The 26,781-nt window shown below is 41.2% G+C and overlaps 1 protein-coding gene across 2 annotated transcripts in view; it reads left to right on the forward strand.

Annotated features, from left to right (window-relative positions):
- The first annotated feature begins 479 nt into the window (after positions 1 to 479).
- The window catches only part of SPATA18 (spermatogenesis associated 18), a 46,119-nt gene continuing 19,817 nt past the window's right edge, over positions 480 to 26,781 (forward strand). The window contains exons 1-6 of one of the 2 annotated variants that reach the window (XM_050790602.1): positions 480 to 973; positions 9,888 to 9,993; positions 10,124 to 10,239; positions 11,536 to 11,648; positions 21,275 to 21,370; positions 23,029 to 23,268. In XM_050790602.1, the coding sequence (XP_050646559.1) occupies positions 887 to 973; positions 9,888 to 9,993; positions 10,124 to 10,239; positions 11,536 to 11,648; positions 21,275 to 21,370; positions 23,029 to 23,268 (758 nt within the window). In that variant the 5' untranslated portion in view covers positions 480 to 886. The remainder of the gene's footprint in view (positions 974 to 9,887; positions 9,994 to 10,123; positions 10,240 to 11,535; positions 11,649 to 21,274; positions 21,371 to 23,028; positions 23,269 to 26,781) is intronic. The other variant, XR_007725711.1, reaches the window with a different exon arrangement.

Raw genomic sequence — 26,781 nt, forward strand, 5'->3', positions numbered from 1 at the left:
GAAATACTGCCAAACTAGGTCAAGAAAGTCCCAATTAGAGAATTCGGCATGAAATGAAGCTTTAGAGTGCTCAATGACTCTTTAAAAAAATAATAATAATACTAAAATATACACTTTTAGTATTATTATCCAAACCTGAGGGATTAACTTTAATTTGTGAACATCCTGGACCTAAACTCTATTGACTTGGGTACCCAGTGGGTCAAGGAACAAAGCAAAAGCTAGAAGTAGGAAGTACTGAACTTTTAGTTACAAGTTTCATACAGGTAAACCCAAGGCGCTACAAATGAATAATTAAAGGAATGAAAGGAGAAAGAATAAAGGAGCCAAAGAGATGATCTCCTGAGACAGCCTTGCCCCAAACTTCTATGACGACTTAACTGCTGCTTTTCTGGACACGCGTGGGCACCCAGAACCCCCGAATGGGAGGAATGCTCTAGGTGCCCTGCTGCCCTCCAGCCCGTGCGACGGCGCGTCTCAGTCCAGCCCGGGCGGGGGGGCGCGCGGCTGTCACCCAGGGCGGGGCGGCGCGGGCGTTGCCACGATGCGGGCCGCGCGCGTCCCTGGCAGCCAACGCGTCCACGTCAAGGTTTGTTTAATAATCGCCAGGGTATTTATGGCCGGGCTCAGGCGGCTGCTGGGGAGCCAGGAGACTGCGCGGGGCGGCGGATGAGGGGCTGTGGCTGCGGCCCAGGGCACCTCCCCCCCGGCTTCCCGAACCCGGCCCGGTCCGACCCGAGGGGGAGGATGGAAACACCTGCCGCGCTCTGAGCCACCCACAAGAGAACACCCTTCCCGCCATATCACCCCACGGTCCTGCGGAGGCCACCGCCTGGTCCCCCCACGTCTCCATCACGCAGCGTGGGGCCGTGCGGTATAGTGAGCGATGGCGGAAAATCTGAAAAGACTGGTCTCAAACGAAGCTTTACGAACGTTGCAGGAAAAGCTAGACTCCTGGCTGAAGGAGTACAACGTGAGTCTGGGTGAAAAACCCCCGGGGCTCGCCCTTCCGTAGGTTCCAGCACAGCCCTCGTCGGGGATTTCTTAGGGCTGGAGTTGGTGGCCACTTTGCAAAGCCTCCGCGGTTGTGATTCCTAACCAGGACCTCAGCCTTCGACCGGGATCGCTGGGGAAGGAAGGACATGTGTGTACGTGCCCTTGTCTCCCAGCTTAGCGAGGCGGCGCGCGGGTGGCGCGGCCTGCGGAGCGCGGCACTAGGCTGCGGAGAGATTGGAGAGTGCGTCCAATCTGTGGTAACTAAGGACGCCGGCGACCTAGCAACAGGGAAGCCCTGTGGTCTGCGACTGGTCTGGTCACGCCGGCCACTCTTTCCAATCCCCCTCGCCAGCGCAATCCACACCGCCTCCTTCCCCAACCCCGAATTATTTTTTACTACAACCCTCTCCTGCCCAGGGTTTGTATCAGAATGGATTTGTATAAACACACACCCAGTAGTTATTTACCCAGAAATACGCGAAACGGACACTTGTTAACGTTGCGGGTTTCACTTGCATGCTGGTGGGCCTGGCAATTGAGGCACAGTTCCAACACCAGGGCGGATTCAGGCCTTTTTCCAGGCATTTGTGAGAAGCCAGTATTCTGTCACCAAACCCATGAGCACTTTTCAAATCTCATTAATCCCTACCCGCACCCTGGCTCCCCATAATTCCCTCTTCCCCCCAAACAGAACTCTTCAGTGTTGAATTTGCTTTACATTCGGTCGGTCCGTCTTAATATAAATAGGGATTTCCCCTCTTACATAGTAAATGGAGGGGTCGGCAAAAAGAACTGTGGACCGGAAATTAGCCCCCTCCCCCCCTTGTTTCTACATTTGGCTCTGCATAGAACTAGCTGAATGACGGTGTCAAATTAGTTTACTTCTCTGGGTCTTAGTACCTCATCTATGGAATAGCAGAGATTGGTCTAGATGGTATGTAAATTTCCTGTTCAGATTTTAATTTTTTGAGCCTAGATTAGCTTGTTTCTGAGATCCTGCCTGTTATGAGGTCCTTAGGCTTCCCCATTCACCCTTTAACCAGTGCTCCTGAAGTGGAGGGGAGCTCAAAGAGCAGCTACAGCTTTCTCCTTAGCCTTCCTTTCTAGTGTTTCCTGTTCAATCTCTTTGCTCCCTTTTAAAGAACCAGCACTGACCATTCCTTCTCCATTAAGAATTCTGGAAAGTTAAAATGACCTCTTTATCATAAAAGACTTGGGTTCCCCCCAACTAATTTTAAAAGTACCTACTACCTAGTCTCAGGAGGTTGAGAATAAGAAATCCTAACATGTATACAGTATTTACCCCCTTTTTTTTTGCCCAGTGGCCTAACCGAACTCTGAATTTTAAAAAACATGTTGTTTGTCACAGTGTTTATTACAAATAGCACTAGTATTTGTCTGAAACTAATAAACAATTACTTTAGAAACTCCCTGTAAGTAATGAGAAGTGCCTTCGTTTATTACATTTTCCTGCCTTGATAACATCCCATTCTCTGCTGTCATTAAAACCATTTCCATCCAGCTGTTCCCTTCATCTCTCCACAGTAGAGACTGTACTCACAACCATGAGTTTTTTTTATACCTTGTGGCCACTCCCCAGGTTCCATCATTTCTCTTGAGTTTGCAGGCATCTTTATCACATTGGAATGTTGACACCTGTATTCTTCCCCCTCCACTCCTGCTTCATCTCTTACAAGTATACTGATGAATCTTATTTCTATAGGATATGTTCCCATCTGAGCTCTCACTTCTCCAGCTGCCCATTGGTCATCTTTCAATAGTGAATGCTATTGAAATGCTCAAAATGCTCAAAGTCAAACCTGTTCAAAATGGAATTTAGCCTTTCCCATGCCCCAACTACAGGCCTCCTTTCTAAGTAGTCTTCATCATTATGTACTCCACTCCCTTTTCACCATCATAGTCTGTTGGTTCTAACTTCAAAGTTCATACAGAATCTAAACACTTTTCACCAACCCCACTGCTACCACCCTTCTCCATCCTTGATCATCTTTCACCTGGATTATTACAAAAATAACAACCCAAAGAGACTCTTCTAAATGTCAAGTCAGATCAAGTTACTCTTTTTGCAAGACACTCCAAATTTCCTATTTCAGTCAGAAGAAGCCAAAGCTCTTACAATGACCTTCAAAGTCCTACACAATTGTGCCCCTTTAAGCTCTTTAACCTTATCTGTTACTTTCTCCCTTGCTCAGCCCGCTCCAGCAGTACCAGCCTTCTTGCTTGTCCTAGAGCAGTGCTGTCCAATAGAACTTTCTATGATGATGGACAGGTTCTATATCTGCATTGTCCAATATGGTAACTATTGGGCACTTGAAATGTGGCAAGTGCACACTGAAGAACATAATTTTTAATTTGACTTAAGTCCAATTTAAATTCAGATAGCCACATGTAGCTCATGGCTACTGTCTCAGAAAGCACAGTTCTAGAGATGCCAGACATGCTTCTGCTTCAGGGCATTTTGCACTCATTGTTTTCTCTGCCTGGAAAACTTTTCCCCTGTTGATATTTGAGTGAGATAGGAACATCCTCATTTTCTTTGGAGAGCTTTATTTCTTAGAAAGGGTAACAACCTGCAGGCTGCGACGTAGACAGGAATTAATGCTGAATGGGTTGGCCACGTGTATACATATTCAACAGGTTATAGGAGGAGCTATGAATATTCATGAAGGGGGAACTCTCACATGCACAGTAAGCAAACACGCATGTTACATTCATCCTATATTCATTTTGGGGTAGAGGCTTAACATTTAAATGTATTACAATTAGGCCCTATACATCAAAGGTGGAGGCAGGGACATGAAGGAACTTAGTGTGCAGCCTCTGCGGATCGACCAGAACCAGCCTATTGTCCATGGTCTCTTATCAGCAGAAAGTTACTGAAATCAGTAACTTATCCAGTCGAAGTTGCAGTTATGGACTGTGGAACAGGGGAGGGGATCAGTTAGTCAGAGTCTGGTAGTCAGTGAGTTGCAATTGTTTTAACATTGTTTATCTCAAGGCCAGTGCTTGCTTAGCTGCTAGATAAAAAGAAAAAACCTTTTGACAGTTAGAACATAGTTGATTCTTTATGTGTAGGGGTATGTGACTTAATGCTTGCCTGGCATGGCCTTAGGTCTTTATCTTATTGCCGCAAAGAGTCTGTTACATTAGTCTTAAGATCTCTATTTTAACAGTAGCTTCATGCAGTCCAGAAAATGTTGCCTCTAACAGAACTAGCAGTATTATTACAGCAATCATGGTAACAAAAGGAGGCTCTTAGCCCATATCTGTGTCACAGGGGTTAGTAGCTTTAAAAGAACATGTCTTTATGTTAATAATGTTGGTGGTTATATTCCTGAATATTTTATTCTTTTCTGTTAACTCTTGATTTCCTATCTGCGCAAAGCCATTAGAATGTGTTTGAAGTTTACTTATTTCAGTTTTACACTTATAACATGGAAAGTTCTTATTCATTTCCCTGCCTTCATTCATGCCCACTTCCAATCCAACTTTGATTCAGCTGTTTGAAGCATCATTTTTATGGCTCTCATTGCCAATACTAGTGATTCTCAACACAGGCAAGGCATTGTCCCCTAGAACATTGTTTTTAAAACTTACCTATAGGACTCAATGCATTTTACTTCACAATATAGCACACATAAACTCTTATACATATAAACTCAAGTTCCACTAATAATTACCTTTACTCATTATGGTGTGTTTTTCTATTTTCTTTTTAGTATTATTTGCTGTTTGAGACTCACTAAATTGATTTTGTTACCCACTAATGCTGTGGTTATCAATCTTCATTGCACATAGGAATTATCCAGAAAGCTTTTATATTTCCAAAGACCAGGTCCCACACGAGAGCAATTAAATCCATTTCTAGGAGTGGGAGCCCACAAAGCTCCTCAAGTAAAGGCTTTCCTGAAACTTCATGGCCCTTACCAGCTTCTCTTTTGAGTTTTACCTCTGAAATCTGGACGAATTTTCTTATAGCAAATAGCATGTGTTTTTGCATTTATTTTCATGTTTATCTTAGACTATAAATTCCTCCAGGGCAGGAGACATTGTGTCCCTAGCATCCAGTGCATAGTGGCCTCTCCATAAAATTTCTTCAGAGTATAAATGCATGAATAAGCCATGCCCTTCTGCTTCTTGAAACCATCTCCTTCTTCGGCCTCCTTATTCTTCTTCATCTTGCTTCCTGGGTGTCCTCTTATTTCTGACTGCTCTTATTTTGTTTTTTATCCAGTGGCTCTTCTTACTTAGAGCACTTCTGACACAGCAAAATTGCCCCTCGCTCTGCCCTCAGCCCTCTCCTCACTCTTTTCTCTCCCTAGTAATCTCATCTGTGCATGTGGCTTCTGCGCCCTCCCACTTGCTGAAGCCTTCCAAAGCCACTCCTCCCAGTCCTGTCTCTCTTCTAAACTCCAGACTTACTTTCCATCTGCTTTGGGGAAAGCATTGTTGTTGAGAGCTCAGCTGCAGTGCTGGAGGCTGCAGGAATGGGTCTGCACTATTGTCTCTTCAAATTACTTAATTTGTTTTTCCTTAGTGATGAATTTTGGATGATGATGGCATCCCATTTGTAGGATTGTTCTGAGGATTAAATGGAGCCACGTATATAAAGCTCTTAGCACAGGGTCTGGCTGGCATAGAGTAGGTAATTAGATCAGTAATTATTAGGTACTACCACTGGACATTCCATCTGAAGGTCCTGCAGTCCCCCTCACTTGTTCAAACCCAAACTCAGGATCATCCCTCTCATACCTCTTGCTCATTTCAAAACTCCCTGACCTTCTTAGGTAATGCTGAAATCAGCAGGAACTTTACTGGCACAGGTGTAATTTGGGGCTAGGAAAGACCTTTGGGAGACCCTTATGTCTACAGCCTCCAGCATCTCTCAGCTAGATGGTTATATCCATCTACCTCCCCACCAGACTCACTCTCTAACCCAAACTCTATCTGGTCTGCTTTTGCCAGAGAGATTTTTGTAACATGCAAAGGAAATATGAGCATGTCATACCCGCCTTCCTCTGTTGCATCCTTAAACATTTTGATGATGGAATGAAGCCCAAGACCCTTAATGTGGCCAGTCAAGTCTTTCAACTCTGGACCCTGTGCTCACTTTCCCCTGATATGCCTTGGTACCTTCTGTTTCTCCTCTTCAATTGCCCTTCCCTCTTACCCTTCACCCCTCACTAGAGGTTATTTTGCTACTCCTATAGCTTGTTATCCACACAGAGCACTTAACATAAACTCTAAGGTAATTATTTATCCCCTATGTGCCTCTTGTTCTCCATCTCACTTCCCTGTCTAATTAGTTCACTGACTGAAGACAACTTTTTTTTTTTTTTTTTTTTTTTTAATATAGCTTTGTTTCCTGAGCTTTGTTTCCAGGGCCTTACATATAATAGGAACTCAATGATTTATGAATGGATAAATCTGGAGAGTCTGTGCTTTGGAGACAGTATAATTAGTCCATATCTTTGCTCTGTTTGTCTTGTGTGAGTATGTGGGTATGTGTTTACTTGAATAATGTGACCCTATTGCAACTTGATTATCTTGTGCAATGCTTTGTGTTTAGAAGTTGCAGCATGTTGTAACATGTCTTCGGAAGCGGAACTGTGTGACACAGGATATTCTCTCCTGTTATTTAAGTTGTGTTTAAAAACTCATTTGACCAGCATTCCTCTGGGTACCCAGTATGTACCAGGCTCTAGGCAAGGCATAGGAACAGATAGTAATGATACCACAATAATACTTCTAATTATTGTGTACCTCTTTTACACTGGACTCTGCTCATGTGATCAACTACCTCCTAAACGGGAGGAAACAGAGCCTCATATTTAAATGTCTTTTCTAAGGGAATGCAGCTGATAAGTTGAGAACCAGGTTTGAACAAAGGTCTACCTTATTCCTAAGCCACTGACTCCTTTCAGTACTGCATGCCACCTCATAGGTGCCAATTGATAAACACCTTCTGTGTCTGAGATGCTGGACATATATTATTTTGATTTAATTCTAATGCTCCGCAAGGCATTATTATCCCCATTGCATGGGAGAAGAATGGGCTCAGAGAGGTTAAGTAACTTGTGCAGGGTCACACAGAACTGTAGCGCAGCAGAGCTGAGATACTCAGGTTTGCTTGACTCCCAAGCTCATTCTCCATCCACTTAACACATGGAATGATCTTGCCAGAGGGCAAAAGGCTTGTAAGTAGGTAATTGAAGTTCAGTGTAATAAGTGCAGGTATAAAATGGCCACGGCAAGGAGTGCTGAATTAATGAGGAAGAAATGGAGATAGCTGTTCAGGCTATGGGTTTTAAATGCTCTATCATGTCAACATTACGCTGTTAAATCATTCCTTCATCAACTGCTGTTCGGACCCTTCAATTTGCTAGGATACTAGTGGCAACAGATACAAACATGAGCAAAGCAAGATCGTTTTTAAAAAGAACTCAGGCCGGGCGCGGTGGCTCAAGCCTGTAATCCCAGCACTTTGGGAGGCCAAGACAGGTGGATCACGAGGTCAGGAGATGGAGACCATCCTGGCTAACACGGTGAAACCCCGTCTCTACTAAAAAATACAAAAAACTAGCCGGGCGAGGTGGTGGGCGCCTGTAGTCCCAGCTACTCGGGAGGCTGAGGCAGGAGAATGGCGTAAACCCGGGAGGCGGAGCTTGCAGTGAGCTGAGATCCGGCCACTGCACTCCAGCCTGGGCGACAGAGCGAGACTCCGTCTCAAAAAAAAAAAAAAAGAAAAAGAAAAAAGAAAAAAAGAACTCATGATCTTTTTGGGAGGAGAGATTAGATGGACGAGATGGAGAAAAAATGACTACAGGAGAAATCAGTGCTACAACAGAATTAGTTACCAGGTACCATTTACCAAGCATGGAAAGTAAACCAGCTGCCCTCTCAGTTACAAGTCCATCCCATCCAAACTCCATGCCAGGGGTGAAAGGCTCTCCAGGTCAACCTACCCTGCCAAACTCTCTGACTTTCTGTGCCTCTGCCACATTGACATATTCAAGGTTGCTAAACTTGTTCCTGCCACAGAACCTTTGTCCTTGCTGTTCCCACTGCCTGGCATGCTCCTTCCCTAGTGCTGTGCTTCCCTGAATCTTATAACCCAGGAATACTCAAGGGTCCCCTCCACAGAGAAGCCTTCCCTGGATGCCCTCCCCATTCACTCTTGGTCGCATCATCCAATCCTCCCTCTACTCCCAGCATGAAGCATAATCTAAAAGTCAGTATAGATAGTTTACTAGTTAAGAGCATGGGCTGTGAAAGCTGGGCTGCTGGGGTCCAATCTCAGCTCTGATAATTTACTAGCTGGGTAGCCATGAACCAGTTACTTAACCTCTCTGTGCCTCAGCTTTCTCATCTGAAATGGGAATGATAATAGTTCTTCTAACTCCTAGTGTACTAGTGCAAAAATTAGCTGAGTTTATGTAAAGCGCTAATAGAGCCTGGCATATAGGAGAGATATGATAAATACAAAGTGAGTTAATCATCTCATTTACATGCATCCATCCAACGTATAATGAGTCTGAATACAGGGACACTGTAGAATCCAGGGTTGGGAATACAACAACCAACAGGACAGGCCTGTCCTCAAGGAGCTTCCTGCCTGTCTGAACCATTTCCTTGGTTGATGCAGATGTGCATTTGACTTGTAAACTTTTGCCTAGAGATTATCTCAACTTTTCTCTTACTCCTAATTTCTATCCTCCTTGTACCCTGCTTTCTGTTCTGGGATTTGTTGTGTCCAGGAGGCACCAAGGACCAATGCCTTATTGCACCCTGAGGTGACACATAAATCGATGCATTTTTACAACCACGTGATGTTTGTTGCTTGTAGTTGTATTCCTTCTTCTAATGCTGGAGTCAGTTAGAGGTTTGGCTTATGATGAAATGGAAATGGTAGAATCTTTCAAAGAAGTGAGGAAAGCAGATTAATAGCCAAAAGGTTCACTTCTTTGCCTCCTTGTGTTCTGTTCTCATTGCTTAGAATGTTCCACAACCACTGGAACCACCTCCTTTTCCAAGTCTGGCTAATTTCATCTTGGACTAGGTTTCACTTCCTTTGGAAGCCTTCCCAGACTTTCCAAGACAGTGGACTATTGGGTAGAGCTTGCACTCATCTGTGTAGTTAGACTTATTATTCTGCTGCAAAGTAACTGGCTATTCATCTGTCTGCCCCACAAGTCTGCAAGTGCCAAGTCCCTTATATCCTAAACCCAGCAATACCTTCTTGCTGTTAAGAAGTCATGTTCTCTATGCACATACAGTATATACGAATTGAATTTATGTAGAGGACAGGAACCAATAAAGCAGGTAAATTAGGCAGTGATTTGTATTGTCTGACAACAGGTCCATTTAGCTTTTAAATGTATTTTTGTAGGGTTTTACTGAGTAGGATTATTGCTATAAAAAACAACCTCCAAATCTCAGTGGCTTAACACACACAAACCAACTTTCTCAACTATGTGATAATTCAATGCAAGCATTCAGTCAGCAACCTTGCAAATCTTGTGGCTCCACCATCCCTTATGCCCTCAGCATCCTCTCTTGGCTCTTCTGCATTCAGTTGACAAAGGGGAAAAGAAAAAAAAATCATTCAAGAGGTTCCCTTCTGGGCCAGGCCCCGGGCATACATCACTTCCCATCCAGTTAACCAGAATTCAGTTACATGGCCACACGAACTGCTAGGGAAACTGGGAAACGTGGTCTACGGAAGATAAGTTTCGATGACCACACAGCAGTCCTGCTACCAGAGCATACCAGAGCCAGACAGCTCTTGGGTCAAGTGAGACCCTGGTCTGCCTGCAGTGGGTCCCAGAGTGAAGAAATTACCCTGGTTATCTACTGTTTTGTCCTTGCAGACAAACACGTGTGATCAAAATCTAAACCACTGCCTTGAACTCATTGAGCAAGTTGCCAAGGTGCAGGGACAACTCTTCGGGATCCTCACAACAGCAGCCCAAGAAGGTGAGAATGGCCTGGTAATTTCCCATCCAGTTCTGCCTGCCTTTCTCTCCTTTCTTGGTGCTTTTTTGTGTTCTTTGACTGTTGATGCAGTTGTGTTTCTCTCCCTGACCTGATGTGTGTATTCTTTTAGGAGGACATAACGATGGTGTGGAAACAATCAAGTCACGCCTTTTGCCTTGGCTGGAGGCTTCCTTTACTGCTGCTTCCATGGGAAAACCTGTTGACAGCAAGGTCCCCTCTCTGCAGGTAGGGATGCTGAAGGATAACCCTTGACTTTCTGAACAGTGAGATAAAACAAATCAGAAACCTCCAAGAGAAGAAGAGGACTTAATTCTGGTAGACTGACAGAGTGTCACAATTTGTGAGAGTTATTGGTGGTTTTCATGGGGACGGTGTTAGTTTTTGAACAGGTGGAGATCAGACTAGAAAGAGAGCACATACCTTGCTTAAGGCATCCACATCATTACATCTGGGCAACCAAAACATTAGTTACTTTACTTTTAAACATTTATATGGATTTACCTATAACCCTTTCTAAAACAGAAGCATTTAGAAAACATTTAGTCTGTTCTGAGAAAACCAAACATCACATGTTCTCACTCATAAGTGAGAGTTGAACAATGAGAATACATGGACACGGGGAGGGGAACAACACAGCAGGGCCTGTCGGGGAATTGCAGGGGTGAGGGGAGAGAAAGCATTAGGACAAACATCTAATGCATGTGGGGCTTAAAACCTAGGTGACAGGTTGATAGGTGCAGCAAACCACCATGGCACACATATATCTATGTAAAAATCCTGCACATTCTGCATGTGTGTCCCAGAACCTAAAGTAAAAAAATAAAAAATAGTAATAATAACAAAAAGAAAGCATTTAGTCTGTTCTGAGCAAGAACCTTATAAGACAGTGGCTGAAGGATCCCTGCTTGGAGATCACTGAGCAGAAAACCAGTTCCTCTTTTATGGCCCTGGAGTAGGTATCTAAACATTTATGTCTCAATTTTCTTATTTGCTGAATGGAGACAATGGTTTTGCTGATCTAATAGGATCATTTGTGAGAATTAAATGTGATAAGCACAGTAAACAAGCTGCATAGGGTCTGACATGTGTTAAGTACTTTATAGACTTCAGTTATCATTAAGTAATTTTTTTCCCTGACAATGTTTGGATGCTTCTCAGATTTTTATCCTCTGTGTGGGCATTATTCTAGGTATAAAGATGTAGAATGATGTTTCAAAGTCTTTTTGGAAATTGAGGTATAATTTATATTCAGTGAAATCCATAGATTTCTGTTTTGACAAATACGTATACCTGTGTAAATTCACATCTCTATTGGAATATCAGACATCTCCATCACTCCAGAGCATTTCTTGCACCTTCCCCAGGGCAACCATCTTCTGATTTTTATCACTCTAGATTAATTTTGCCTGCACTAGAACTTCATGTGCACTCTTTTGAGATGGACTGTTTTTTTTTTTTTTATTCATCAATGTCATTTTATATATTCAGACTGTTTTTTGTTTTTTTGGTGTGCCTTTCCAGAACACGTTTGACAGGGAGAGACGTAAAGATCCCAGTCCTCGGGATCGGGACATGCAACAGTTAGACTCTAATTTGAACTCAACCCGGAGTCAACTCAACCAGGTTCAAGACGAGTAAGAGGAATGCAAGTTATCTTTTTCCAAAAAGAATTGTTTTCAATTAAGTTTTAAATTCGAAAGGAGAATAATAGCTCATGTAAAATGTGGGCATTTGTAAATAAGTAATATGATTGTGTGTGTGTCTGTGTGCATGTGTGTATGACAGTGAGAGAGAGAGAGAGAGAGAGTTTAGAGTCAGTGTCTGTGGATTTGGGGACAGGATATATTATGATACCTGGTCCCCTGGTTCCTTCTTTGGAGTTCCTTCTTCATAAGCACATCATCAGCCCATATTGACAAACAGGTAAAGATTGTTAGACAAAAATCTACCTTTTGGGAGAAAAATTTTAAAAGAGATGCAAAAGGGAAAGAATAAAATAGAGTGAACAATCAGGCAAAGAGGAAAATTAAGAGAAAGACAGCAAAAGTCAAATGAAGCAGGCTGCATCTATCTGTCCATTATACTCATTTAAGGGTGTATGTGTGCCTCTCTGAATCCCAAAGAGTCAGAGTCTTTTAAGAAAGGAAGAATTCAAGATTTTGCAATAATTATTAGGTATAAGAATGTATTTTTAAAAAGTTAAGCAATTCCAGGCAACAATAGATGTCAGATGCATGCTGTGGACAGAGCCAGGGTAGCAAACTTAGGGAATCACCACAAAACAAATTGTAGACTTTGAGTTTGTACTTGAGGCGGGTAGACAAATATGTATGAAACTGTGTTTGACATACCTAACAAAAATCCATCAATGGGAATTTCTCCTACCACAGCATTGCTTCATTGCTGACATCAATGGGACAGAAAGGAAGTCTTTTTTTTTCCTTTAATTAATAACTAGTTAAGGCTTGGGATGGAATAATGTGTGGTACTCTGCCTTGTTCTCTGATGACATTTACATTTTTCTAAGGAAAAATATCTGTATTGATTTAGTTTTGCCTGATTATAAAAATAATACAATTTTCTTTTTCAAAATGCATACAACAAATAAAAATTGATGAAAATCACCTGTTTTCTTGTCCCCATTAACATTTTGGTATATTTTACTCCAGACATTTTTTCTTTGTGCCTGCACCTCCACACACACCCATTCATATTTCCAACTGGAATCATAATCAATGAGCAGTTATATACCTGAAGCAGTCAACATTTATAATTGTAATATGCAAAAAGCATACAATCTGTAATTTATTTCAACTAATGTGAGCTTATTTTGAAGGATCCTTCAATAAGCCACTTCAAGGTCACACAGTCATTTTTGGTTTATTGTAGTCCATTTTCTGTAAACATTCAGCTCATTCCAAATGCAAACATGCATTAAGAGCTGTGTTTACCCTCTCATGGGGTCTCCCTTCCCCTCATCCTTTCTAGGGAAGGGATGCTTGTATACTCTCCTGGTGACGGACAAGAAGAGTTTTTGGTCTTGTACTGCCCTCTGGGTTCTTGCTGGCCTTAATTTCTTGTAGGCACTAGTGTCTCGTGCTGATGGGTCCTGAGTTGTGCATGTCTTGTCTGGGAAGGTCTCCTGGGACATTAGCTAGCAATTGCTGCAGATGACCCTACGTTTTCCTCTAGTTGTGAGGCAGGGCATCAAAACTTTACTGGTTCTTGATGGCTGTCAGCACTAGTAGGGGCCAGGGTTTCCCACTTTTCTTTCTTGTTTCAGTGACACTGTTGTTACCTACAAGGGGCACCATGGATCAAGAAATTTAATTCATGCTTTAAAAAAACTTTTCATTTGAAAATAATTTCAAACACAGCAAATCCGCTAGAATAGCACTAAAAATTTCCATATGCCCTTTCATATGCCTTTTGCCCTATTTGCTTTATCACGTGTGTGTTCCTTCTCTCTCTCTATATATATTTTCTCTACCAACCATTAGAAAGTTGCATACATGAAGATGCTTGCTGCTTTTCCCTGGATTTCTTAGTTTTTATTTTTGTTTTTAATTTTTTATTATACTTTTTCAACGTGCAGATTTGTTACATATGTATACATGTACCATGTTGGTGTGCTGTACTCACTAACTCATCATTTACATTAGGTATATCTCCTAATGCTATCCCTCCCCACTCCCCATACCCCATGACAGGCCCCGGTGTGTGATGTTCCCCATTCTGTGTCCAAGTGTTCTCATTGTTCAATTCCCACTGCAGTGTTTGGTTTTCTGTTCTTGCGATAGTTTGCTGAGAATGATGGTTTCCAGCTGCATCCATGTCCCTACAAAGGACATGAACTCATCCTTTTTTATGGCTGCATAGTATTCCATGGTGTATATGTGCCACATTTTCTTAATCCAGTCTGTCGTTGATGGACATTTGGGTTAGTTCCAAGTCTTTGCCATTGTGAATAATGCCGCAATAAACATACGTGTGCATGTGTCTTTATAACAGCATGATTTATAGTTCTTTGGATATATACACAGTAATGGGATGGCTGAGTCAAATGGTATTTCTAGTTCTAGATCCTTGAGGAATCGCCACACTGTCTTCTACAATGGATGAACTAGTTTACAGTCCCACCAACAGTAAAAAGTGTTCCCATTTCTCCACATCCTCTCCAGCACCTGTTGTTTCCTGACTTTTTATTGATTGCCATTCTAACTGGTGTGAGATGGTATCTCATTGTGGTTTTGATTTGCATTTCTCTGGTATCTCATTGTGGTTTTGATTTGCATCGCTAGTGATGATGAGCATTTTTTCATGTGTCTGTTGGCTGCATAAATGTCTTCTTTTGAGAAGTGTCTGTTCATATCTTTTGCCCATTTTTTGATGGTTTTTTTTTTTTCTTGTAAGTTGGATTCCTAGGTGTTTTATTCTCTTGGAAGTAATTGTGAATGGGAGTTCATTCATGATTTGGCTCTCTGTTTGTCTGTTATTGGTGTATAAGAATGCTTGTGATTTTTGTACATTGATTTTGTATCCTGAGACCTTGTTGAAGTTGCTTATCAGCTTAAGGAGATTTGGGTCTGAGATGATGGGGTTTTCTAAATATACAATCATGTCATCTGCAAACAGGGACAATTTGACTTCCTCTTTTCCTAATTGAATATCCTTTATTTCTTTCTCTTGCCTGATTGTCCTGGCCAGAACTTCCAAATTATGTTAAATAGGAGTGGTGAGGAAGGGCATCCCTGTCTTGTGCCAGTTTTCAAGGGCAAGGCTTCCAGTTTTTGCCCATTCAGTATGATATTGGCTGTGGGTTTGTCATAAATAGTTTTTATTATTTTGAGATACATTCCATCAATACCAAATTTATTGAGAGTTTTTAGCATGAAGGGCTGTTGAATTTTGTCAAAGGCCTTTTCTGCATCTATTGAGATAATCATGTGGTTTTTGTCTTTGGTTCTGCTTATATGCTGGATTACGTTTATTGATTTGCATATATTCACACAGCTTTGCATCTCAGGGATGAAGCCCACTTGATCATGGTGGATAAGCTTTTTGAGGTGCTGCTGGATTCAGTTTGCCAGTACTTTATTGAGGATTTTTGCATCGGTGTTCATCAGGGATATTGGTCTAAAATTCTCTTTTTTTGTTGTGTCTCTGCCAGGCTTTGGTATCAGGATGATGTTGGCCTCATGAAATGAGTTAGGGAGGATTCCCTCTTTTTCTATTGATTGGAATGGTTTCAGAAGGAATGGTACCAGCTCCTCCTTGTAGCTCTGGTAGAATTCGGCTGTGAATCCGTCTGGTCCTGGACTTTTTTTGGTTGGTAGGCTATTAATTATTGCCTCACTTTCAGAGCCTGCTATTGGTCTATTCAGGGATTCAACTACTTCCTGGTTTAGTCTTGGGAGAGTGTATGTGTCCAGGAATTTATGCATTTCTTCTAGGTTTTCTAGTTTATTTGCATAGAAGTGTTTATAGTATTCTCTGATGGTAGTTTGTACTTCTGTGGGGTCTCCCAGTTAGGCTACTCGGGGGTCAGGGACCCACTTGAGCAGGCAGTCTGTCTGTTCTCAGATCTCAAACTCAGTGCTGGGAGAACCACTACTCTCTTCAAACCTCAGTTGGAAATGCAGAAATCACCCATCTTCTGTGTTGCTCACGCTGGGAGCTGGAGTCTGGAGCTGTTCCTATTCAGCCATCTTGGAACCCTTTATTTTTATTTTTATGTTATTTCAATAGATTTTGGAGAACAAGTGGTATTTGGTTACATGGATAAATTCTTTGGTGGTGATTTCTGAGATTTTGGTGCACCTGTCACCTGAGCGGTATACAGTACAGCCATTGTGTAGTCTTTTATCCCTCACCCTCCTCCTTTCTTTCCCTCCAAGTCCCCAAAGTCCATTATATCATTCTTATGCCTTTGCATCCTCATAGCTTAACTCCCACTTATAAGTGAGAATATATGACATTTGGTTTTCCATTCCTGAGTTACTTCACTTAGAATAATGGCCTCCAGCTCCATCCAAGTTGCTGCAAAGGCCATTATTTCATTTCATTGTATGGCTGACTAGTACTTCATGGTATATATATACCACATTTTCTTTATCCCCCCATTGGTTGATGGGCACTTACGTTGGTTCCATATCTCTGCAACTGTGAATTGTACTGCTATAAACATACATGTGCATGTGTCTTTTTCATAAGATGGCTTCTTTTTCTTTGGGTAGGTATGCAGTAGTGGGATGGCTGTATCAAATTGTAGTTCTACTTTTAGTTCTTTAAGAAATCTCCACACTGCTTTCAATAGTGGTTGTACTAGTTTACATTCCCACCAGCAGCATAAAAGTTTTCCCTTTTCTCCACATTTACTCCAAGAGCTATTGTGTTTTGATTTTGTAATTACAACAATTCTTGCAGGAGTAAGATGATATCGCATTATGATTTTAACTTGCATTTCCCTGGTAATTAGTGATGTTGAGCATTTTTTTCATATGTATATTGGCTGTTTGTATATCTTCTTTTGAGAATTGTCTATTCATGTCCTTTGCCCACTTTTTAATGGGATTAATTGGTTTTTTTTCTTGCTCACTTTTTTTGACTTCATTGTAGATACTGGATATTAGCCCTTTGTCGAATGAATAGTTCGTGAATATTTTCTCCCATTATGTGGGTTGTCTGTTTACTCTGCTAAGCAGAAATTTGTTTTTGTTTCTTTGTTTCTTCTGCTGTGCAGAAGTTTCTTAGTTTAATTAGGTCTCATTTTATTTATTTTGTTTTTTGTTGCATTTGCTTTTGGGTTTTTAGGCATGAATTCTTTGCCTAAACCAATATCTAAAAGAGTTTCTGATGTTATCTTCTAGAACGTTTGTGGTTTCAGCTCTTAGATATAAGTCTTTGATCCATCTTGAGTTGATTTTTGCATAAGGTGAGAGGTGAGGATCCAGTTTCATTCTTCTACATGTGGTTTGCCAGTTTTCCAAACTCCATTTGTTGAATAGGGTGTCTTTTCTCCACTTTGTTTAGTTTTAACCCACCTGTGATTCTTATTCTGTTTTTAAATTTAAAGTATCACTAAAAGAATTTGTTCTCCACATTCTGTGGTAGCCAATTCTCTCTTCCCTCCCTTACTGTGCCTACTTGTCTCTTAAGCCAGGGTGCTGCCCCTCTATGGAATGAATGGGCCACCCAAAGTGGTTCCCTATGTCTAACCTGTGGAGACTGGATTGGTTCTGATTTAGTCCCAAAATGCAAATTCCAATAATTATGGACAAATGGCCACACGTCTGCACAGGTTTGATGAACCCTCAGGCAAGGGAAGACTTCTAGATTTTATGCCTGGATTTTGGTTAGGAATCTTGCTTTTCCTACTCTCCTATATCTAAAGTATCAGAATGTCCAATTGAATCTATCTCCTATACTTTCACACCTGCCCTTTTCTATTCCACCACCTTTGCCATGGTTCAATCCTCTGATATCTTTTTCCTGAACCAATTGCTTCCTTCTAACTGGCTTCCCCACTTCCATTCTTGATCAACCACCATCCATTTTCCACTTAGCAAATATATATATACATACATATATATATATATATATCATTCTTTTTTTTTTTTTCTGTTTTTGTTTTGAGACAGAGTCTCGCTCTGTCACCCAGGCTGGGGTGCAGTGGTGCGATCTCGGCTCACTGCAAGCTCTGCCTTCCAGGTTCACGCCATTCTCCTGCCTTAGCCTTCTGAATAGCTGGGACTACAGGTGCCCGCCACCACACCTGGCTAGTTTTTTGTATTTTTAGTAGAGATGGCATTTCACCGTGTTAGCCAGGATGGTCTCGAACTCCTGGCCTCATGATCCGCCCGCCTTGGCTTCCCAAAGTGTTGGGATTACAGGCGTGAGCCACGGCACCCAGTCATATCAAATCATCCTTCTGATTAAAAGCTGTTAGTCTGCTCCTTTTTCAAATATTATATTTTATTTTAAGTTCCCGGATACACGTGCAGGATGTGCAGTTTCTTATATGGGTAAACATGTACCACGGTGGTTTGCTCATCACCTAGGTATTAAGCCCCACATGCATTAGCTATTTATCCTGATGCTCTCCCTTCTCCCAGCCCCCAACAGGCCCCAGTATATATAGTTCCCCTCCCTGTGTCCTTGTGTTCTCATTGTTCAGCTCCCACTTATGAGTGAGAACATGTAGTGTTTGGTTTTCTGTTTCTGCGTTAGTTTACCGAAGATAATGGCTTCTAGTTTCATCTATTTCCATGCAAAGGACATAATCTTATTCTTTTTTTGGCTACATAGTATTCCATGGTGCGTATGTACCACATTTTCTTTATTCGGTCTATCATTGATGGGCATTTGGGCTGATTCCATGTCTTTGCTATTGTGAACAGTGCTGCAATAAACATACATAAGCATGTATCTATAATATAATTATTTATATTCCTTTGGGTATATACCCAGTAATGGGATTGCTGGGTCAAATGGTATTTCGGTTCTAGATCCTTGAGGAATCACCACACTGTCTTCCACAATGGTTGAACTAATTTACATTTCCACTAACAGTGTGAAAAATTTCCTATTTCTCTGCAGCCTCGCCAGCATCTGTTGTTTCTTGACTTTTTAATAATTGCCATTCTGACTGGCATGAGATGGTATCTCATTGTGGTTTGATTTGCATTTCTCTAATAATCAGTGATGTTGAGCTTATTTTTATATGTTTGTTGGTCGCATAAATGTCTTGAGAAATGTCTGTTCATGTTCTTTGCCCACTTTTTGATGGGGTTGTTTGTTTTTCTCTTATAAGTTTGTTTAAGTGGTCTCTTCTCTTTATACTTAGAAAAAATTCTAAATTTCTCACCAGGGCTCTCATAGCAGCCCTACTGATCTGGCTGTATTTCTGCCCCAGTGTCATCTGTCACTTTCTCCTGACCCAGTCTACTATCTACTTCCTCACCTTGAGGCCTTTGCCTGTGCTTTTCCATTGCCTGAAAGAACTTTCCAGTCTTCCACTGGCTCTTTGCATGCCTGGTCTTTGTTATCTTACAAGTCTCAGCTTAAATGTGCCTTTCTCAGAGTCCTTCTGTGACCACCATACATTGAAAGGTCTTTCTTCTCTCTAATTCTCTTTCACGGTGATCTGCTTTTCTCATAATAGCACTTATGAGAAAAGTTAGAGAGTGAAGTCACAACTGGGAACTTAAAAAAATAAACTTGCTTGTATATATATGATCTATCTCCCCAACTAACCTGGAAGATCCAAAGGGTTACTGTCTTGCATTGCTTTCTTGACACTGTTGTATCTCCAGTACTGAGCGTCATGCCTAGCTCACGGTAAGTACTCAATAATCTGCTCAATGAATGGATACACAACAAAATATTTAAATAGAATGTCAGCCTGATTAAAACAATTCTTAGCATATGAATGTACTTTTCTTTCTTCTCTTTGTATGATATCCAAACACATGAAATTAGCATGTATGTTTGCTTGTACGTGCATCCGCTTGTGTGTGTTAGGAGAAGAATACCCAAGTTCTTAATTCTTGCTTGTATTTTCCTCCTTTTCTTGATCCATTTTCTACAGTTTCTTTTCTCTTGATAAAAATGCTCGTTTTCACATATTTACTTTTAAAAACTTGTTATCTCTTTATATTTGAATTAGATCATACTAGTTTCCTTTCAATCTCCAATAGTCATATTATGAAGTTAATGCTATTTTTTGCTTTCTTTTCATCTTTAGATATTTCATTCATTCATTCCTTTCTCATTAAAAAAATATACCTTGTGACAGGCACTGTTTAGGTGCTGGGGGTAGAGATGAATAAAATAAAATTATTGCTCTCAAATAGTTTATAGTGTGAATGCAATGAGGTAAATGTGAGTGGATCGCCGAGAAGGGGAAACAAACTTTGCTTGGGAGAGTTGGGGATAGTATGTGGAAGACTCTTGCTGAATGCGCACTTATTAGAGGAGGAAGCAGGTAGGGGATGGAATTTTGGATGTCTGGTTAAGATCTGTGGGATTGACAGGGATGCTGTTAGCACATTATTTCTCAGGCTGCTCCACTCTCAAAGTGAAAATCCCAGTGTTTTGCCCTCCACTGTTCTTCCATCTAGAGGGAAGGATAAAGGCTGATGTGAGTTTGGAAGGCAACTACACTACCTTAGCCTCAGGACAAGTGCTATGATCTCTCTGGCAGAGTCAGAGAAGTCAAGAAGACTTTGTCAACTCAAGTCTCACTGTTCTGGGGTAACCTCATTGAGGACCATTGGTCTTTATTCAACATCATCTATCTCACTTCCATTTTTTTTTTGGAGACATGCTCTTACTTTGCCACCCAGGCTGGAGTGCAGTAGCACAATCAAAGCTCACTGCAGCTTCAAACTCCTAGTCTGAAGAGATTCTCCCACCTCAGCCTCCTGAGTAGCTGGGACTACAGGCACACACCACGACACCTGGCTTTATTTATTTATTTATTTTTTTATGGAGACAGGGTCTCACTGTGTTGCACAGGCTGGTCTTGAACTCCTGAGTTCAAGAGATTCTCCTGCCTTGGCTTCCCAAAGTGTTGGAATTACAGACATGAGCTACTGCACCCAGACCCACTTATTTTTTAAATTAGATAGACCTAAATAATATGATTTATTATGATTTGCCTACCATGAAGAGGATTTGAAACTGATAATGACAGAGATACAGTGAAAACTCAGAGAATTTGTGTTCAATAGGTAGTAGAAGTCAGAGGCAGGAAGACATGAAGTACCTGATTGTCAAGGGTGATTGTGAGGACTTTATAGGTGGGCACATAATTTTTTTTAAATATTGAGGAAGTCTGCAGCTCCACAGTGCAAAGCAATAAAAATTGATGTTGGTATATTGTAGAAAAATGGAGATTTTGTAGAGAAAGCCAACCTGGGGCTTTGATGTAATTAGAGCAGATGAATTAGGAGGGTGAGAAGGAGAAATTGAACAAGTTTCTTTGTCCTTTATATTCTAATACTAATAGTCTTTTGGGTGTAGTAGCTCTGTAATTTCCCAGTGTTTGACATTGAGCAAAGGATGTTACCATGTTTTAGCATACAAGTCCACCACAATTTTTGCAATATTACCTGATTGAATGCAGATGTCTTTTAACTTGATCTTGTTTATGTTGAACTATGTCATATACCAGAAGTTCCTAAGTGAGCCTCTGCCTTGATTTAGAAAGTCTGCCAATTTTGAAAAACCTATCTTTAGTTACTGATTTCTCTTACAGTCTGGCTGAAACTGAAAAGAATCTTGAAGAAACCAAGAACAGATCGGCCATATCCCTGTTGGCTGCAGAGGAGGAAATAAATCAGCTAAAAAAGCAGTAAGAAAAAAATGACAGGATTATTGCAGCCTAAATCATTGAATTTAGCTTTTTTGGTGCTCCATTACAACATGAAAGAATCTGTTCACCACCAGAGAGAAAATGCAGAAATATTTTTATTAATTATACATATATATTTACTACAAAAATATTACTTATCTACTATAGAAAACATCCAAAGTACAACATAGTATAAAGGAATACAGAAACCCTTTCATAACTCCAGAGCCAGTGACTGTTAACATTTTGCATTCCTTCCAATTAATATATTAATAATAGAGTTAAGACTACAGAATAAAGTATATAAGTATACAATTTTGGATCCTAACTTTTCACCTGACATTGTTTTCCTCTGTCACTAAGAAAAAATACTGCAGAAGTTAGTTTTAAATAGGTTCATTATGTTCCATCATTTGGGGATTGAATATTTACTTGTATACTAATTTTCAACATTGAAAATAATATTGGGATAATTTTTGTGGAAAAATCTCAGTTGAGCCATCTGATTATTCCTTATAGATAAAATTCTAGAAGGGAAAATAAACATTGATCTTTTAGGGTTATATCTTCCTGGATCTTAATTTTGATCCCCCCCTCCCAAAAGAATAAGTGGGAGGTGTATTTTACACACACACACACACACCCCCCTTTTGATTATCTTCACACGTGTTCCAGTGGTTCTGATTTCATCAGGAACACCCATAAATCTTAGCTAGGAACACTGTTCTAATTTCTACTTCTGTCTTCCCCTTCCTCATCATTTTAATCTCTAATTTCCTATTTGTTAAACCTTCTCAAATCCATCGATCATATTACTCATCAATTACCTATAGCACCAATTCTGTTCTTTACTGTTTGTGTTGCAGCTTTTCATTCCATTACATCTTTAGCTTCTTTGCATCCTTCTTAATCCTACTTTCTTATCTTCTTAATCTTACCTTTTCATCATACACCCTTGTCATTTTCATCACAGCATGTTCTCTTCTTCCGGCTTTTGCTTTTGTTTTATGGTGGCCACACCTCTTTGTAGCTTGATGAGGATGCCAATTTTATTTCTAAAGATTTTTTTTTGTTTGCTACATTATTTTCATAGGTTCATACTTCTAGCTAGTTTTGTGGATGTTATTCAGTTTCCATTATAGTTTTCTCTCATATTCCAACTATTCAGAGAATCAAAGATTCTAATTAATATTAAATATTCCAATTAATGTGTTACAAATATAGTTGAGACTATTCAGAGAATCAAAGAACTAGTGAGGGTAGGAGATTATATTGTAGAACTGCTTCCTGCGTAGCTTTTGGAGGTCAAATGTTTTCAGCGTGCAGTTAAGATCTGTCCCATACTGTTCAACATGGGACAGTATGACTATAAGTCCAGTGTTTTTGCTACAGGATCTGTATGCGTGTCCTTTCTTTAGGAATTTTTCCCCATGCAAGCTGCAGACATAGAGTGGCATCCTGACCCTGGGAGTTCTGCTCCTTGCTAATTTGTTCATTCACATGTATTTCCACCAGTTTCCCAATGCAATAATGGCAGGCTGAGTAGAATAGCCTCTGTTGGTAAGCATGCCAATTGCTGCTTATTACCTTTCCTTCCTTCCTTCACTCCCTCCCCTCTCCTCTCTTCCCTTCCTCTGCCCTCTCTCTTTGCTGTTCAGGCTTAAAACTCTTCAAGCTCAGGAGGATGCCCGCCACAGACACACAGATCAGAGGAGCTCAGAGAATAGGCGGTCAGAGCCTCGGAGCTCTGAGGAGCGGAGGTGTGAGCAGTGGAGTTCACTCAAGCGGAATGCAGACCAGCGGGACACAGAAGTCACATCCGATTATAAGAAACAGCTCCGAAACCTGAAGGAGGAAATAGCTGTTCTGTCTGCTGAGAAAAGTGCACTCCAAGGAAGGTCAGACAAACTCTCAAATATCTAATTTAGGCTCTTTTTGCTAAGTTAAGGGATCGGGGAGGGGAAAATAAGTAAAATGATAAAATGATACCCTGAATCAAAACCTCAGCAATCTGGCAAGCTTTCAATTGTAAAGGGATTGTTTTCTTAACTGCCCCCCTTCCAGAGAGAGAAAATACCTCCTGAGTTGCCAGCATTTGGACACTAATTAACTTTGGGCTGAGAGATATGGAGAAGGAAAATTCTTTTTTTTTTTTTTTTTTTTTGAGACAGAGTCCTGCTCTGTCGACCAGGCTGGAGTGCAGTGGCATGATCTCGGCTCACTGCAACCTTTGCCTCCTGGGTTCAAGTGATTCTCCTGCCTCAACCTCCCGAGTAGCTGAGATTACAGACACACACCACCATGCTCGGTTAATTTTGTTCTTACTTTTAGTAGAGATGGGGGTTCACCATGTTGGCCAGGCTGGTCTCGAACTCTTGGCCTCAGGTGATCTGCCTGCCTCCACCTCCCAAAGTGCTGGGATTACAGGCGTGAGCCACCATGCCCGGTTGTAAGGAAAGTTCTTTGACTTGAAACCAGAATTGTGCGGGCCTATGGTGCAAGAGGTGGTACCCTCATGGAAAAACTGTTCTGTAATATGAGGGTCATTTTCTCTGAGGCCTGGGAGTCCTCCCTCCAGGGATACTGTCCATTTTACTGCAGGGTATTTCCCTTTTGTATCTGACTTTGATGGGATGTGTAGGTGAAGTGTTCTTGTGAAATCCCTTTCTACTTATGGACAGATGTTAAGACAGGCCATCAAGATAGTGTTAAGTAAGGACAAAGGAGATGTTCCTCTGGAGTCTCTGCATTTTCCTTATTCTTTTTAACAACCCCCCTCAAGCCCCTAATGTGTTCTGCTCCAGGCTGTGAAAGTCCCTATTCCCATTCTCTAAATGTCACCACAGTCTTTAATTTTGAGGAATCATTCTGTCAGTGTTGTGTTTGTGCCAACTTGTATTGACTCCCAAGAATGAATTATGTGCCTGTTTGACATGGTGGTAGTATTTACACCACGGGAATTGGCAAACACCATAAGTGAGTCTCACCCTACCCAACCCAACCTCCCTGGCTGTTGTACTCAGTTTTGCATTACCTTTTGCCAGATAGTTTCTTCTGTAAAACCTCCCTTTTTGGAGACCCATTTACTTCGGGCTAGCTAGTCTGATAATTTACTTCATACTTGAGGGCAATATAACTTTTTATAGATACAGTAGTTTATAATATACCTAGTACTTCCACATGTATTTGCTCATCTGACCTTCTAATCCCCACCTCCACCCTAAAATAGGGCAAAAGTTATGTATCTGAAAACTGGGAATTCCAGCTACATAGGAGGTTGTCATGGGGAAGATTGCTTGAGCCCAGGAATTCTAGACAAGCCTGGGCAATGTGGCAAGAACTCATCTCTAAAAAGAGTTTAAAAATAAATAAATTAGCTGGGTATGCCTGTGGTCCTAGATCCTCTGGAGGCTGAGGCAGGAGGAACTCTTTAGCCCAGGAGTTCAAAGCTGCAGTGAGCTATGATTGAGCTAAGGGATTTTTGGAAACCAATCAGTAAAGGTTTTGGCCCAGTTTTGGTTACTTTGGGAGAGTGTGTTTAACCATTTGGCTTGTTTGAAAATTTCTTGGACATGAGTTTCCACTTTTCTAGACACATTAATGTAGATCAACAGGTTTTACTGATGACAGCACCTTGCTCAGCTAGGAGATAATCTAGAGCTCGTCTATTTCAAAAACCATTCCTGCTAGTGAGCCTAAAGACCTTTCTAGCAGCGATAGACTTGCACCAGTATTTGCTAAGGCCAGTATTTGCCAGTATTTCAAGGGAGGTGGTAAGTTTCCGTGATGTGATTTCATGGTAAGTAAAACTTCCCCAAGGGGCAAGAGTTGTGATAGTTCCCACAACTCTGGCCACAGTAAATCCTAGGGCCCTTTTTCTTCTAGAATGGGATTCTAGATTGGAAATTATGTTCAAGACAATGATTTGGGTGGGAGCTATTGTACCCAGAGTACAAACACCATAATGAAAAGAATCATGAAGATGGAATAAAGCCAAAGATTAAAAAGAGTTTAAATAATTTTTAGCAGTGCCACAAAGCCATAAGAGCCCAGGAGGGGCAGCCAGGTAATATGGTGTGGTTGGTTTCATTAAAATGTTGGAAACAAAGGAAAGGGGCCTCTTGACAGTTTTTGAGAGGCTCCACAGGAGAGGAAAAGTCATGTTAATGTCCCAACTGGTTGGGTGGGTGGGGGGCGCAGCGGTGGTGTTCAAAACCAGGGAAGTGTATGTGCAATGGATAGGATATAAGTGACATGATGGTTATTTCCCACATTGGTTTTATCATTCTAGTAACATACATGAGTGGTATTAGGAGTGCAAGGGATGGTGTATACTGGAGGCCTTACTATATTCGTTTGTTTGAAAGGCTTAAAAATGGGCAGTGATGAGATAGATTCAGAGTTTTGTTGTAAGAGCCTAAGGCCTCAAATGGGTTAATGTTACCCACAGGAGTATCCCAGGGTGTACATCCCAAAGTAGCATTACAATTAAAGAAGTTCCAATGATATTGTAAGTATGGATGGTGGGGGAAGTAATAAGATTACACAAAGGTGGAGATGTTTCCCATTTTACCAGCATAGAGAGAAATGGTTAGGGTAGGAAGGTGTGTTAAAAATCTTACTCAGCCACAATTAGATTTACCCAAAGCTCATCCACAGAAATGGAAAAGATAGGGGCCTGGAAGGACTGAAGGCCCCACCAGTCATCTAGAGGATGACTTTCAGAGGCTTGATTATAATCCAGGAATAGAGTCAGAGGTGCATGTCCTTCCCCTTGTCCTTGTTCTGCAGAATCCCCTTGTCAGGTATGTTGGTGAGGTTGTGGCTATTATGGCTTAGGAGAAAGAAGTGCCCCTCTGTCACGAGGAAGGGAGGGACACTCACTTTTCTAATGATGCTCTTGTTTGCAAGGAGAATAGGGTCCTCATTGTAACCTGGAGGTGGCTTGTAACCTGGAGGTTTTGGACATTTTCTACTCTAGTGTCCTGGATTTCTGCAGCGATGACAGACCCCTGTTCTGTTAGTGTTATGGGGACGAGCCTTGGGATTATTGGCTAATGAAAAAGAATGTGCCAATGCTGTCACCATGTAATGAGTGTGGTGCTGGCACTTTTCCTCCTCCAATGGAACTGTTTTTATTTTAGATATTTCCTCCTGATTATTGAAAATCTTAAAGGCTATGTTTAATAAAGTAAGAAAGGGAGTTTGTGGGCCTTGTTGTAAGTTTTAGAGTTTTTGTCTGATGTCTGGGGAGGTCTGACTTAAAAAATATATGGCCAGAATGGATAGGCCCTTAGGGATTGGGGGCTCAAAACTTGTGTATTTATGCACGTCCTCCACCAGTGTAGCCTGGAAAAGGATGGGACTCTCAGATGGCTCCTGGGTGATTTCTTGTAATTTAGAAAAATTAA

Source organism: Macaca thibetana, chromosome 5, assembly GCF_024542745.1.
Source record: "Macaca thibetana thibetana isolate TM-01 chromosome 5, ASM2454274v1, whole genome shotgun sequence".
NCBI classification, from domain to species: Eukaryota; Metazoa; Chordata; class Mammalia; order Primates; family Cercopithecidae; genus Macaca; species Macaca thibetana.